Source organism: Danio aesculapii, chromosome 25 (genome assembly GCF_903798145.1).
Source record: "Danio aesculapii chromosome 25, fDanAes4.1, whole genome shotgun sequence".
Classification (NCBI taxonomy): domain Eukaryota; kingdom Metazoa; phylum Chordata; class Actinopteri; order Cypriniformes; family Danionidae; genus Danio; species Danio aesculapii.
Window position 1 is genome coordinate 19,071,023 of NC_079459.1, and position 13,575 is coordinate 19,084,597.

At 38.3% G+C, this 13,575-nt stretch overlaps 1 protein-coding gene across 2 annotated transcripts in view; it reads left to right on the plus strand.

Moving 5' to 3' along the window:
• Positions 1-13,575, plus strand: part of LOC130219143 (ELKS/Rab6-interacting/CAST family member 1-like) — a 70,997-nt gene that overhangs the window by 11,868 nt on the left and 45,554 nt on the right. For both annotated transcript variants that reach the window (XM_056451432.1, XM_056451433.1), the window contains exons 3-5: positions 5,707-6,084; positions 9,222-9,296; positions 13,252-13,407. In XM_056451432.1, coding sequence (XP_056307407.1) covers positions 5,707-6,084; positions 9,222-9,296; positions 13,252-13,407 — 609 coding nt within the window. The remainder of the gene's footprint in view (positions 1-5,706; positions 6,085-9,221; positions 9,297-13,251; positions 13,408-13,575) is intronic.

Sequence of the window (13,575 nt, forward strand, 5' to 3'; positions counted from 1 at the left end):
CATTCTAAATTCATGCTAGCAACATGATGGTCTCAGCAACCACCTAGCAATGCCTTAGCAATAACCTAGAACACCTTAGCAACCGCCTAGCAAAAACTTGGACAACCGCCTAGCAACACCTTAGCAACCACCTAGCAGCACCTTAGCAACCACACAGCAAAGCCTTAGCAACCACTTAGCAACACCTTAGCAACTGCCTAGCAACACCTTAGCAACCGCCTAGCAACGCCTTAGCAATAATCTAGAACACTTTAGCAACTGCCTAGCAACACCTTGGCAACAACCTAGCAACGCTTTAGCAACCACCTAGCACCCACTCAGAACACCGTAGCAACCAAGCGGCAACCTCCCGCTCTCCCTCGGGAAGCCAATACGGAAGTAACTGAAACTGCAATTCATCAAAATTCCGCTAGTCCTGGCTCCATAATAGAGCAAATTTTAATTGAGCCCACTGTTAGAATGGCCAACTTTACAGCAGAAAAAAGGTGTTTACAGCCTGGTACAAAGATTTTGGTTCATATAGCTAATATTACCCTCCATGACAACTGTGAGGGGGTGAATTTTTTTATAACTCATCCATTTCCTTTATATTAGCTTATGTTAAGTTTGCATAATTAAGGGCGTGGCCACTTGAGTGACAGCTAGGTCTCGCTGGTCGCCGTCCCTTCACCTCAGCTGAATCCCGCAGATTAGCCACTGATCTCTGCATATTCATCGTATTTTTGTTTTGTTTTATGTGGCTTTACACAGTCAGCTGCCTTTTGGACTTATTTCTTTTAATTATCAGATGATATGGGATGCTGTGTGCATTAAATGTGCTCACAAACTATTCACGTGGCCTCCGTTTCCCATGTGAGTAAAGTTATATGCTTGTATACCATCTCTATAAATGTATTTGTTTTATTTAAGATCATTTATCATTAATATTTTTCTTAAGACCCGTAAAGCACTCCAGAATGTGACAGATTGATTAGCTGTAGGCTCTAGAACAGTCAGCTGAAGCGTTGTCATGCAGTGTTATGCTAGAGTTCATCAATAGTCTTGCATTTACTAACACAGACTATAATTGAAGTGTTTGGAAGTAATTCGCGTTTTCCTCCTGTAGAAAAATGTCATAAGAACAATGCTTAGAGGCTCAATGTATTACTACAGTGTTTTTGAAAGTCTAAGCACTTTATTGATATAGTGTACAGCCAAGCACATGTGGTCAGAACACAAACGAGTCGCAGGTAATGTATCAAGCGTTTCTCCCAAAGTAAAGTCTGTCTGCCAAGTCTAAGCAAACTGCCTGCAGGTGTCTGTAGCTCCGCTCACTCTCCGCCTCTTTGCCCTTGTTTGGTATCCCGCCGTGGGTGCGATGACGCGCGAACAAAATGGCGACGGTTGGCCGCGCCTACTTGTAGCTTCTTTTGCAGTGTTCAAAAACCTATGGGTGACGTCATGGATGCTACGTCTATATATTTTACAGTCTATGGTAGCAACTGCCTAGCAATGCCTTAGCAACCACCTAGAATACCCTAGCAACACCTTAGCAATCACTCAGAACAACCTAGCCACTGCCTAGCAACACCTTAGCAACCACTCAGAATACCTTAGCAACTACCTAGCAACATATTAGCCACCACCTAGAACAGTCTAGCAACACCTTAGCAACCACTAAGAACAACCTAGCAACCGCATAGCAATAAATCAGAATAACCTAGCAACCATCTAGAAACGCCTTAACAACTACCTGGAATATCTAGCAACCGCCCAGCAACACCCTAGCAACCGCCTAGCATTACCTTTGCAACCTTTGAGAACACCCAAGCTACACCGCAGCAACCACTCAGAACCCCCTATTAACTACCTAGCAAGAAACATGCTAACACATATGCACTTACCTATCTATGCCGACTGTTTCAAACTTCTTAAAAACTATTTTAATTATTTAAAGGGCACCTAGGTTACCCCTTTTCCAGATTTAATGTAAGTCTTTTGTGTCTCCAGAATGTGTAAAGTTTCAGCTCAAAACACCCATCAGATTATTTATTATAGCTGTCTGAAGTTTCTATTTTATACCTCTGAGCAGCAGGTAGTGTTTTTTTTGTACTGCGCATTTAAGGCTAGTTCTTCACGCCCACCGTTCCTAGCATGTCTTAATCTCCTCCCTCAGCTGCTTCAGACCACAGACAGACATAAAGGAAGCAGATCTCACGTAACGTTTGTGAGAAATACTGCAGTATTCTTACAGTATTCTTACTTTACCAATGAGTGTTTGATGCATTTATTGTGGAGTTGCAACGATGAGTCACACACAATGTCATTACAAAGTTCATGCACACACACACAGATACACACACACAGAGCACGGACATGCGCACACACACAGACAGCGCGCTTATAGCTTTGCACTGTTTTTGCACAGCAAATGTGACAGGATACAGGTTAATCTCCACTGCTGTATGGATATCTGTTATGTTAATGTACAAAATAAATCTGATTTAACGTCCACAAACCGGGATTGAAGCGTCTTCCTTTATAATTGTTCTGACACGCGGCTGTGCTGATGAAGTAAAGCTGAAGTGAATCGCTGTAATTCATTACACACATGCTCTGTTTTAAAACATTTTAAACATGTGAAACTCACTCTTGATCACGTTTGATGATGATTGATGATCCTAGCGAACTGAACAGATCTTTTATTCCCAGTTGCTTTGCGCACGTCCTGTCTTGTTGATATAATTATACACTTACTAAGGAGACATGTTAATACGCAGCTGTCAATCAATTCAGTGGGCAGGGGGACCGCAGTCCTACGTAAAGTTGTGGTCGGTCTGAAAACCGCTCCAATTGGTCCACTGTTTTTATGTTGTTAAATTGAAAAAAAAAGGACTGGGTGTGTTTATATCACCCCAATATGACGGTCTATACACCATACCTACACATATGTCTTTCCAAACAGCTTGAAAAGTACATTTTTCACCATAGGTGCCCTTTAAACATCAAACCTACTACAAACTTTCAGACGAGGCTTTCTCAAGCCACCATAAAGTTTGTGTGGGCCTAGTTATCGGTAACCAAAGTTTCCCTTTCACTACACCTCTACTACTAAATGCAATATGCTGAGATACTAAGCCAGGTATTGTTAGCAGTGACAGTGGCAGAGTCCTTCGTTGATGTTGCATGATTTGCAACTCTCCCTTATTAGAATGATGAGCTTCAAACTGTGATTCACCGCAACACGGCTGTCATGACAGATTCCCAGATGAAGGGGTGTACAGCGCTAAGCTAACGACAGCTTGCTAATTCACTCTTAGCATAATCAGCATTATCACGCTCCTCACACTGTTCGCCTGAGATTGAAATTAACATGCGAATCATCGGCGAGCTCTGAAGCTTGGGTTGTGTTTCTTATTCTTGGCAAGTAGTTTTGGGCCCGTTGGGGTTAATGAAAGCTTACCATTAATTATGGCACAGTTGTGTATGTGTGTGTACGATTGAGAAAATGTATAATTACTGTTGTTCAGTCGCTTTTTGGCTGACATCAGGTTTGCAATGTAGCATAGTCACATCTCAATAGATGATTTTGTGAATGGATGAATAGCAAAAATAAAGAAGAGGGCAGATGGATTGTATAAAGCTGATTGTTGGAATAAGTTGTATTAAACAAGAGCCTTATTTATAAGGTTTTATCTCATATTGAGGTTCTATTTCAATAGCTGAAATTGAACAGTGGCTCCATTTTAACCACCAATGCAAGTAGTATTACAACACAAGTGAATCAGCACTTACACATATTACTGCTTCTATTAAAGAAGATGCTATAGATTCAACCGTATTAGCTGATAAATGAAGATATAGTTTAAGTGAGATGCTTTTATAAATAATAGCTGATAAATAATCTATTACGTTAAACTACAGATGGTCAGATGATTATGTTAATTAATTAGAATGTATTATTTAATATTTTGCCATATACAGTGGTGTGAAAAAGTATCTGCCCCCCCCCCCTTTTTCCGTGTTTGTCACGCTTTAATGTTTCAGATCATCAAACAAATTTAAATATTAGTCAAAGATAATGCAAGTAAACACATTAAATGAAGGTTTTCTTTATCATTAAGGGAAAACAAAATCCAAAACTACATAGTCTTGTGTAAAAAAGTTTAGTTCCATATTTCATAGTCATAAGTTCTGTATACTCTGGTTTACTTGTTTGACGTATTTATTTATTCTGTTGCTTTGACTGAAAGTGATGTAAAAAAAGCAATACAGGGAAGCAGAGACTAAACAATTAGTTTCGGGCAGGTTTTAGAGTGGCTTGACAGTGAGAAAACAGCCTGATTTTAGCTTCACTACTTGACCTCTGAGGCTATTGGTAAGTCCTACCTCACATTGGCTTGACACCAAAAACGTGGCTATTGTAATATACATACAGAAAGAAAGGAATTTACTGCCACATAGTCGTATTTTTTTGTGCCGTATCTATTCATCCATGACAGATTGAATTCTGGCAATGTAGTTGTCCGTGTAGGTTTCCGTTGAGGTGCCTGCAGTGTTTGGGTTGTCAAGACGACTACGGAGACTTTTGAAGATGGAGGAGAGATTTGTGGTTGCTGTTTTGAATTATCCAGAGCTGTATGACTTTACAAATCTTAAATATCACAATATTATTAAGTATTAAAATTCTATTAATATCAACAACAACACTCTCGCACAATACCAGCTGATTCAGACATTGCCTAGCGACATAAAGCGTACTGCGCTTCTTTTTTTCTTGTCAACAAAAAAGGCAGTGTGGTGCGCCTCACGTTTTTGGAACGTGAATGCAGTGGGATCGGCCCCTAATGGATGTCTATAGTGGAGTGCATACAACACCGATTCCTTATCCACGAAAGTAAAGGAGTAAAGAGTAAAAGTTAAATAAAGAGAAAGTAAAGAGGCCGAATGGAGGAGGCTCATTCTTTATCCTCGTTTTCTCGCCAGTGAAGCGTTCAGTTTTTCCACTTACAAAGTCCACCATGTAAATAGCAAAAGCGCCATGGCGCGATGCAACTGACTCTTAAATGGAATGCGAGATGAGACTCAACAGTGAACGTTGTGCTCAAAACACACCCGTAACTCATTTAGAGAATAAGCACAACCCTGTTAGACCATGCACCAGGGTGCAAAGCGTATTGTTCTGTCCTTAAAATAGCAAAAGTGGATTTGCACATGTCCTTAATGCTTTCGCGCCATACGCTTTAGACTTTGTGCCTAGATCGTTAAAATAGAGCCCTACATTTTTGCAAAACCACAAAAACATAAATAAACATATGTTTGACTGCAGTTTCTAGGTAAGAACACTATGGGGCAATTTGAGACCAACAACTTCTGTTTCTTTTCACAATAATGAAATTTACCGAAACGTATAATCGACAAATAAAAGAATATTTTGTGCAGTTCTTTGCACAACACCAAACAAATATCACAAAACAATGACGTCTGTGATTTAATCTGTATGACAAGCTCTGTCTTCTTGTGGATGTGTGCAATAAGGACATCTATCTGAAACATACAACAAAACGTACCCTAAATAACATATTTCAGATTACATCAAAAATGTATATAGCACTTTCTAGTGGATTTATCATTTGAAATGTGCATTGAAACGCATTTCCAACGAGCCTGGGCTGGAACTATCCTGTTAACTCTTAATAATTGGTATATCTTTCATACCTCTTACAGCATCTGCAGACAACGGTGCAGGCTCTGCAGGCCGAGTTGCGTATCCAGCGTGACTTGAACCAGCTTCTCCAGCCGCCCGGGGAGCCTCTGGCCTGCGAGCCCAGCGAGGAGCAGGAACGTCAGGCTCGAGAGCTCTTCTTGCTCCGCCGTACGCTGGAGGAGATGGAGGTGCGCATGGAGGCCCAGCGGCAGACGCTCGTTGCTCGTGATGACTCTGTCAAAAAGCTCCTGGAGATGTTGCACAGCAAGGGCCCGTCAGCCAAAGCCAGTGAAGAAGATCACGAGCGAACACGACGCCTGGCGGATGCTGAGATGCACGCACACCACCTAGAGAACCTGCTAGAACAGCGGGATAAAGAGCTGGTGGCTCTCAGAGAGGTGTGTGACAACTGGAGATGAAATATACATAAAAAATATTAGATTTATATTATATACAAGCAGTAGTGATCATTTGGTCTAAATTTAGCTTTGGAAAATTTTGAAATCAAAAATCCCTCAGTTATTTTATATTCTTAGATGTTTTTCTTAGAACGTTTCTTTATTTTTGATATACATGTCAAAACAGACTATCAAAAGTCTAATTAATTTTGAGCAGTTTTAGAAATCATCTATTATTTTGACATAATGCAGTTTAGATGCTATTATAACAGAAACTAAATAAAACTATTGGTGCGTCCCAGTTCATATACTATCCGTCTTAAATGGTATTCGAAAATAGAATAAGTATGTCCCAAACCATAGTATGTGGAAAAGAGTATGCCAAAGTATGCCGAATGGTTTACTATTTCCGGTAAAAATTCAAAGTGTAGAACTGTCCGTACTCTAACTTCTAATATTGTCCACAATGCATTGTGCGTTGGACATGAATTTGATTAGAACTACAAAGTAGGGCAAACGTGTGAATAAACTACAAACATGGCGGACGTGTGAGACCAACCGTCAAGTCGAGAGGCTTCGGTAAAGTTGCTTGAATTACTATTAATTAATATCTAGCCCACTGGAAACTATTAAAATCATGTTTTCATTTTATATTTCATTTGCAAGAACTATATAAACTTATATAAAGACGTATTTAGATGTTGACTTGTAAATGCATATTTATGCAAAGACCTGATGAGATTTCTTTGCATGAAAGACTCGCAAATGACAGATTACCCCCACCCCCCCCACAAGTGGTGCTTACTGCAGAGCCACTTGGACAGAGCTGAGCTCCAGCTCCTCCTTCCTTGCACTTCTTCTACGAGTGATGTCACTGGGGGTTGGGGTTAGGGGTGGGGTGGGTGTACGCATTAAAACAGCTCATAGGAGGAGGAGCGAGAGCTCAAGCTCTACCTCGCTGGAGCTCAAGTGGCTCTGCAGCGAGCAGTGTCTCGATTAACCTGCTGCTGCTGAATCTCCAATAAAGTAGGTAATTAAATATGAAAGAAAAGTGGATGATGTGTCGAGATGATTGACAGGGAACGTACCTAAGCAACATAACAATCTGTTAGCGAGGATGTCCCAAAGCTTGCATACTCTTCTGTTACATACTGAAAAGTATATACTTTTCCTTTACAAAAGAGTACATACTTTTAGGGCATAGTATAAGTATGCTAATTTGGACACAGCATATGTAAATTCTGAAATTTACTATGTAAATTTATGAAACTAAATAAAGGAGCACCAGCTTAGCATAAATCATTGAATCAGATTAGACCATTAGCATCTCGCTCAAACATTTAAAAAATATATATTTTAATTATTTGGTCTTAGAAGAAGATGCAACTACAAAACTGTCAAGCTTTAAATAGGAAAATTATCTAAAGTTTGAGCGAGATGCTAATGGTCTAATCTGATTCACTGATTTATGCTAAGCTAAATTAAAAAAAGGCTTGCCAGACCCAGAGATGGGCTGAATGCTCAGTTAAAATAGTTGGGTTAAAAATAACCCAACATATAACCCAACTATAGGTTATTATAGCACCTTCCCAACTATGGGTTATTTTAACCCAATGCATTGAGTTATATAATTTAACCCAATGCATTGGGTTATTTTGATTAAATGTTATTTTTTTTCCATTCTGGTATTACTATTGCTACTATTACTAGTACTACTATTAATTGTAGAATTATGGCTGTCTAAATAATAACATGCAGTTTTCAAAAATATTGAAAATGTTTTTTTTGTTACAGACACTGTTCCAGACACTTAAGGGCTTTTGTATGTTTATTATAGATCGCTTATGAAGCGCATCAGTAATTAAGAGTGCTGGTGAAACGAATATAAAAAAAACACGACACGGAGAGGTAATTTGCTAAAAAAAAACAACAATATTATTGCGTAATAATAATAATTCTTTACATTTATATAGTGCTTTTCTGGGCACTCAAAGCGATTTATACATAGGGGGGAATCGCCTCATCCACCACCAGTATATGAACTTGTAAATAAACTTTACAACGCAAAAACAACATTACATACACATACTAATAGAGCTGTTCTGTGTCAGTTAAATCAGTTGACTGTTGAAATTCAAAATTTTTTACCCAACTGGTTGAGTTATAAAATAAATAACCAAATAAAGGTTAAAAATAACCCAACAAAGCACCAAATATTTAACCCAACTGGTTGAGTTATTAAATAAATAACTAAATAAAGGTTAAAAATAACCTAACAAAGCACCAAATATTTTTAACTCAACCATTGGGTTAAATAAAAACGTTTCTTAGTTTGTGGTTTCAAAATTGGTCAAAGTGTTTACCTCTGTGACTTGTACAATGAGCCTGTTTGCAAAAAAACTAAGGCGTTCCTTTACATATATAAAAAAACTAGAAAGAAATGTCTAGTTCTCACTTAGTTTAACCTGTTGTACTGAAACAATTAAAATAAAATAAAAATCTATTTAAAAAACTGTATAGACATGTTTAAAGGTGGTAATTATTTGGCAATAATTAATTTAATACTCTCTCTAGTCTCTAATGTAGTTGTTAATGTTCTGATTATATATATTTTTTTACTTTTTTAATTTACATACATACATATATATTTATACAAAATACAATCTACTCAATAAAATTATAAACTGTATTTTGGAATAATACAGTCTAAATAACTTGAATAACATGGTTGACAAACCTCATACAAAATGGATGACAAATAAAACACCTCATACAATATTTACTACAACCTTCTGAAGATGAAGACCGACGTTTTCTGAAGGTTAAGCACCTCTTTTCTTTGGGAAAATTATAAATAAATAAAATATAAAATATCAACTGAGTGTAGTGAGTGAACATCCTGTCATATATAAAGGCATCTGTTCCCTTTAAAGTGTAAAAATTAGGATTTGTAATTGAACTAGATAGCAGGACACATTGTTTGCACTCGAAAGCAGCTTCTGCAGTGTAATAGACACAGTCAAAAGTAAAAAACAAAACAAAAACGCTGCTTTCCCTCAAGGTATGATGGCGTATCTGAGAGCTCTATTTCTGGTACTGGTGTGAAAGAAGTGGCAAACATGTGTGTTTAATTGCAGGAGCTGCACCGCCGCCTCGAGGGGACGCCAGAGACCACCAAAACCAAAGCTCTTCAGACTGTCATCGAGATGAAGGTAACACTTTAGCCCCTGCTTTTATACGGTTTACGTATGGTGAAAGGAAACATGCTTATGCTTTGTCTGGCAGGGAGGGAAAATAACGTTCTGTCTTTATTGAGGAAAATAAACTACATTGTAAACGATCCAATTAAATCACAAAGATTCATGGAAGTAGGCGGAGCTAAAGATCTAATTTTGCACAATTTTCTTTATATGACCTCAATTGGTGTAATTTTCACAAAATATATAATTGATTAGCATTAACAGGGCAATAGGTTTGTCTTCAGAGGTTTATCTGTTTCCCTATGGGGAAGATCAATGGAGTTTTGCTCATGGAGCTTGACTATCGCAGTCTGTTTAGGCTATTAAAGGGATAGTTCACCCAAAAATGAAAATTCCCTCACCATTTAATTCACACTAAAGAGGCTCTAAATGTTTTTTTACAATTTTTATCATAAAAGATATTCTGAGTAAGGGGCTGTTCACACAGAATGTGTTTTTCCTTTCCAACACGCTACTTTTCTATTGTTTTTCAATGTAAACACGCATGTTTGACTGTTACATTCACATCAATTGCGCCGCACACAATCTTCAACTTTCAGTCAGCCCTAAAAGCAGAAGAGCTGACCATTCAGAAGAGCTCTGAGGCGGGGCCAGCTTCTGTTTAAGTTGTCATGACAACAGTTTTTTTCACTGTTATAGACCTTTTTCTTCGTTGCTGCATGGAGGGGACCATAGTGACGAGAGCCTTCCGGTAGGGTGCTTAGAAATTCCGTTAAGAATTGTGATCAGCCAGAGCAGCGTTTCTCAACTGGGTGTCAATACTGTTTTCAGAGGCTCACGGAGTGTTTTTGTGATCCAAAACTGTCAGATGTGGTTCAAGCACAAGTGAAAAGCGCTCTCCTAATTCAGTGTCTGCCATCAGATCAGATGCTGAAATACAGCTTCAGTGTTCCCGACCTGTCAGCTGTTATACTGTACTCTGCGGCTCTTCAATACACACACACATGCACGCACGCACATACTCACATACAATACCTCACTGCATTATAAAGAGCAAACCATATTACTGGCATGAAATTGACCAATAAAAGTCTGTTACTGATACTCTGCTGGCTGATTTGCATGTTGATTCTAATCTGGAGCCGTTTATGTTACATTATGTTCCATTAAGTTACATTTGATTTTTTTTTTCTTTTTTAAATATTTCCCAAAATATGTTTAACAGAGCAAGGAAATTTTCACAGTTTGTCTGATAATATTTTTTCTTCTGGAGAAAGTCTTACTTGTTTTATTTCAGCTAGAATAATTGTAATTTTTTTAAAACCATTTTAAGGTCAGTATTGTTAGCTCCTTTAAGCTATATATTTTTTTCGATAGTCTACAAAACAAACCATCGCTATACAATAACTTGCCTAATTACCCTAACCTGCTTAGTTAACCTAATTAACCTAGTTAAGACTTTAAATGTCACTTTAAGCTGTATAGAAGTGTCTTGAAAAATATCTAGTCAAATATTATTTACTGTCAATATGGCAAAGATAAAAGAAATCAGTTATTAGAAATGAGTTATTAAAAATGTTAAAAATGAGTTATTAGAAATGTGTTCTCTGTTAAACAGAAATTGGGGAAAAAAATAAACGGGGGCTAATAATTCTGACTTCAACTGTATATTTGGAAGAAAAAGAAAATGTTCACTAGCGATGACGAGGTTCCATTTAAACGACACAAGATGCCGTCTGACGATGAGGGATAAATACCTCGCAGCAGTTGTTTTCCATCCTATTAGATTGCATTTTTTTAAATAATCAGTCCAGGAGGTGGTGCTGATCGACAGGTCAAAGACTTTAAAAGCAAGTAAAATAGATTAAAAGCTATCGTTTCAAAGCTGTCCAAATGTTTATACGCATCAGCTGCTGACCGGAAGTTCTTAGCATCCTCCTTGCGCGTACACGCAAAGCATAATGTGTAATTTTGCGTTCTAAGAAAACGGTCTATATCATGGCAGAGGAGGCGCTCATTACGGCTTTTTCCAAATTATCCTGAGCTGTATGATGTATCTTCATGTGCTTATCATAACATTCATTCATAATTTCTTTTATTGGCTTAGTTCCTTTATTAATCAGGGGTCGCAACAGCGGAATGAACCGCCTACTTATCCAGCATATGTATTACGCAGTAGATTCCCTGCCAGCTGCAACCCATCACTGGAAAACACCCATACACTCTTTCACACACACACACACACACACACACACACAGACACAGACACACACACACACACACATAGTGCATGTCTTTGGACTTGTGGGGGGAAACCGGAGCACCTGGAGGAAACCCACAGCAACACGGGGAGAACATGCAAACTCCACACAGAAATGCCAATTGACCCAGCCGATGCTCGAACCAGCGACCTTCATGCTATGAGGCAACAGTGCTACCCACTGCACCATTGCACTGCCCCCTTATCATAACATATTGTTTCTTATTTCTAATGGGTCTGTTATTGTCGCCATGCATTTTAGAATTCTAAACACAGATTTCTATCAGGGTATGCACACTGGCACCGCAAGTGGGCGGCTGTTTGCGGCACCCAGCTGTGACTCAGGACACTGTTCATATTTCTGCCGCACCACAGAGGGCTATCTGCATAGTTTAATATTAAATAACAAAGTAGGGCCTGTGGGCTAAAGGTGGCCCATGGTAACCTTTGGTATGGCCTGCCAGTCCATCTGAAAAGAGAGGGAGAATGATGGGGAGGTGGTTGGGGCGAATGTCTTTGACGGAAATCATCATTTCGAATTTAATGTAAACTTTAGTTTCTTTGTTTTATTGAGAAGCAACAAAAAAGCCAACTACAATTAAATGTTGTAAATAAATCAGATTTTTAAAACGTAAATATGGTCAGTTGACAGATAGAGGACAATGCATAGAGGACATCGGTGAGCAAAGCAAAGGCAGGAGCAGCTCAACTAGTGTATTCAGCATTGTACTCCATTGTGTTATAAATAGGATTACTTATATCTTTACTGTAACATGTTCATTATAAAATGCTAAAAATGATACTGCATCATTAATTAATATGTTTTAAAGCAATGTTTTCTAGTTATTTTTAAATATTAGAAAATAAACGAGGAAATCACCCATGGCAAATTTAATGTCATACGGTTTGGTTTAACTGGCCCACAGTCCTTAATCAAGTTGAGTGCATATTGAAGTAAAATGGTAAACAATTTTTAAATAGTAAACTGTAAAAAGCTTCAAGGGACAGTGTTGTGAAATAGAAGCACATACCTGTACTTTTTTTTATTACAAAAAGAATAGATTTAAGTATGACCTGATTGTAATGTTTATAAGGGTTCATGTCCACCAAAGTGTGTTTTCCCGAAGTGTCCACTGAAGTGAGCATATTTTTTCAGTTGTCAATGAATATGGCCTGTTTCTTTATACACCAGCAGTGTGGCAAGGCACCGAACATCCATTTTAAGAATTTATTTTTTTAACTTTGAGAGTTTTGGAAGAGTGCTTGCTTCGGTGGACTCATACCTTAATACTTAATTTCATAAAAAGGTCATAGTATAAACTGATAATAATCCAATCAACTGACATGTATAGTTCCTGTTTGACTCAAACAAATAGCACTTGGTACATCTTTACATTTTCCAGATCATGTGGTGCGAACACACAAAAAATTGGGTACTTCTGCCAAAAGTACTAGGAACTATGGAAAAAGTTCCCCTAGCTCAAAAGTCCCTTAGATGAAAAAAAGGTCTTCCTTAAAATTCTTAATTCTCTGGAAACAACTCTTATAGATCTAGGCTGGCCTGAGGTTGAATAAATATCTAAGAAATTTAAATTCCTATCAAGTAAACAGATTTTTATCCTATCAAATTTGGCACATAGTGAAGCCAAATTGAGACACCAGTGTTGTTCATCATCGACATTAAACTCAATTTGACGTGTCTCTCAGGATTCTCAGATCGGTTCTCTGGAGCGGGGCCTCAGAGAGTTGGAGGACCAGGTGATGATGCTTCGCTCCAGTAGCATGTTGAGCTGTGAAGAGCGGCAGGAGGAAGCCAAGCAGATGGAAGTTTATCGCAACCACACCAAGTTCATGAAGAACAAGGTACTGTGCACTCTGCTTTAAAATAAACATCAGGATTGTGCCATTTGCACCTGGTATAAACTGTTTTTGGTGATCCGAACACAAATGGTCAGCGGAAACGCATTATTGTCTCTCCCCCATTGTTTGCTGAGAGATCACTTCTTTTTTTGGGGTAAATATACAGTACAT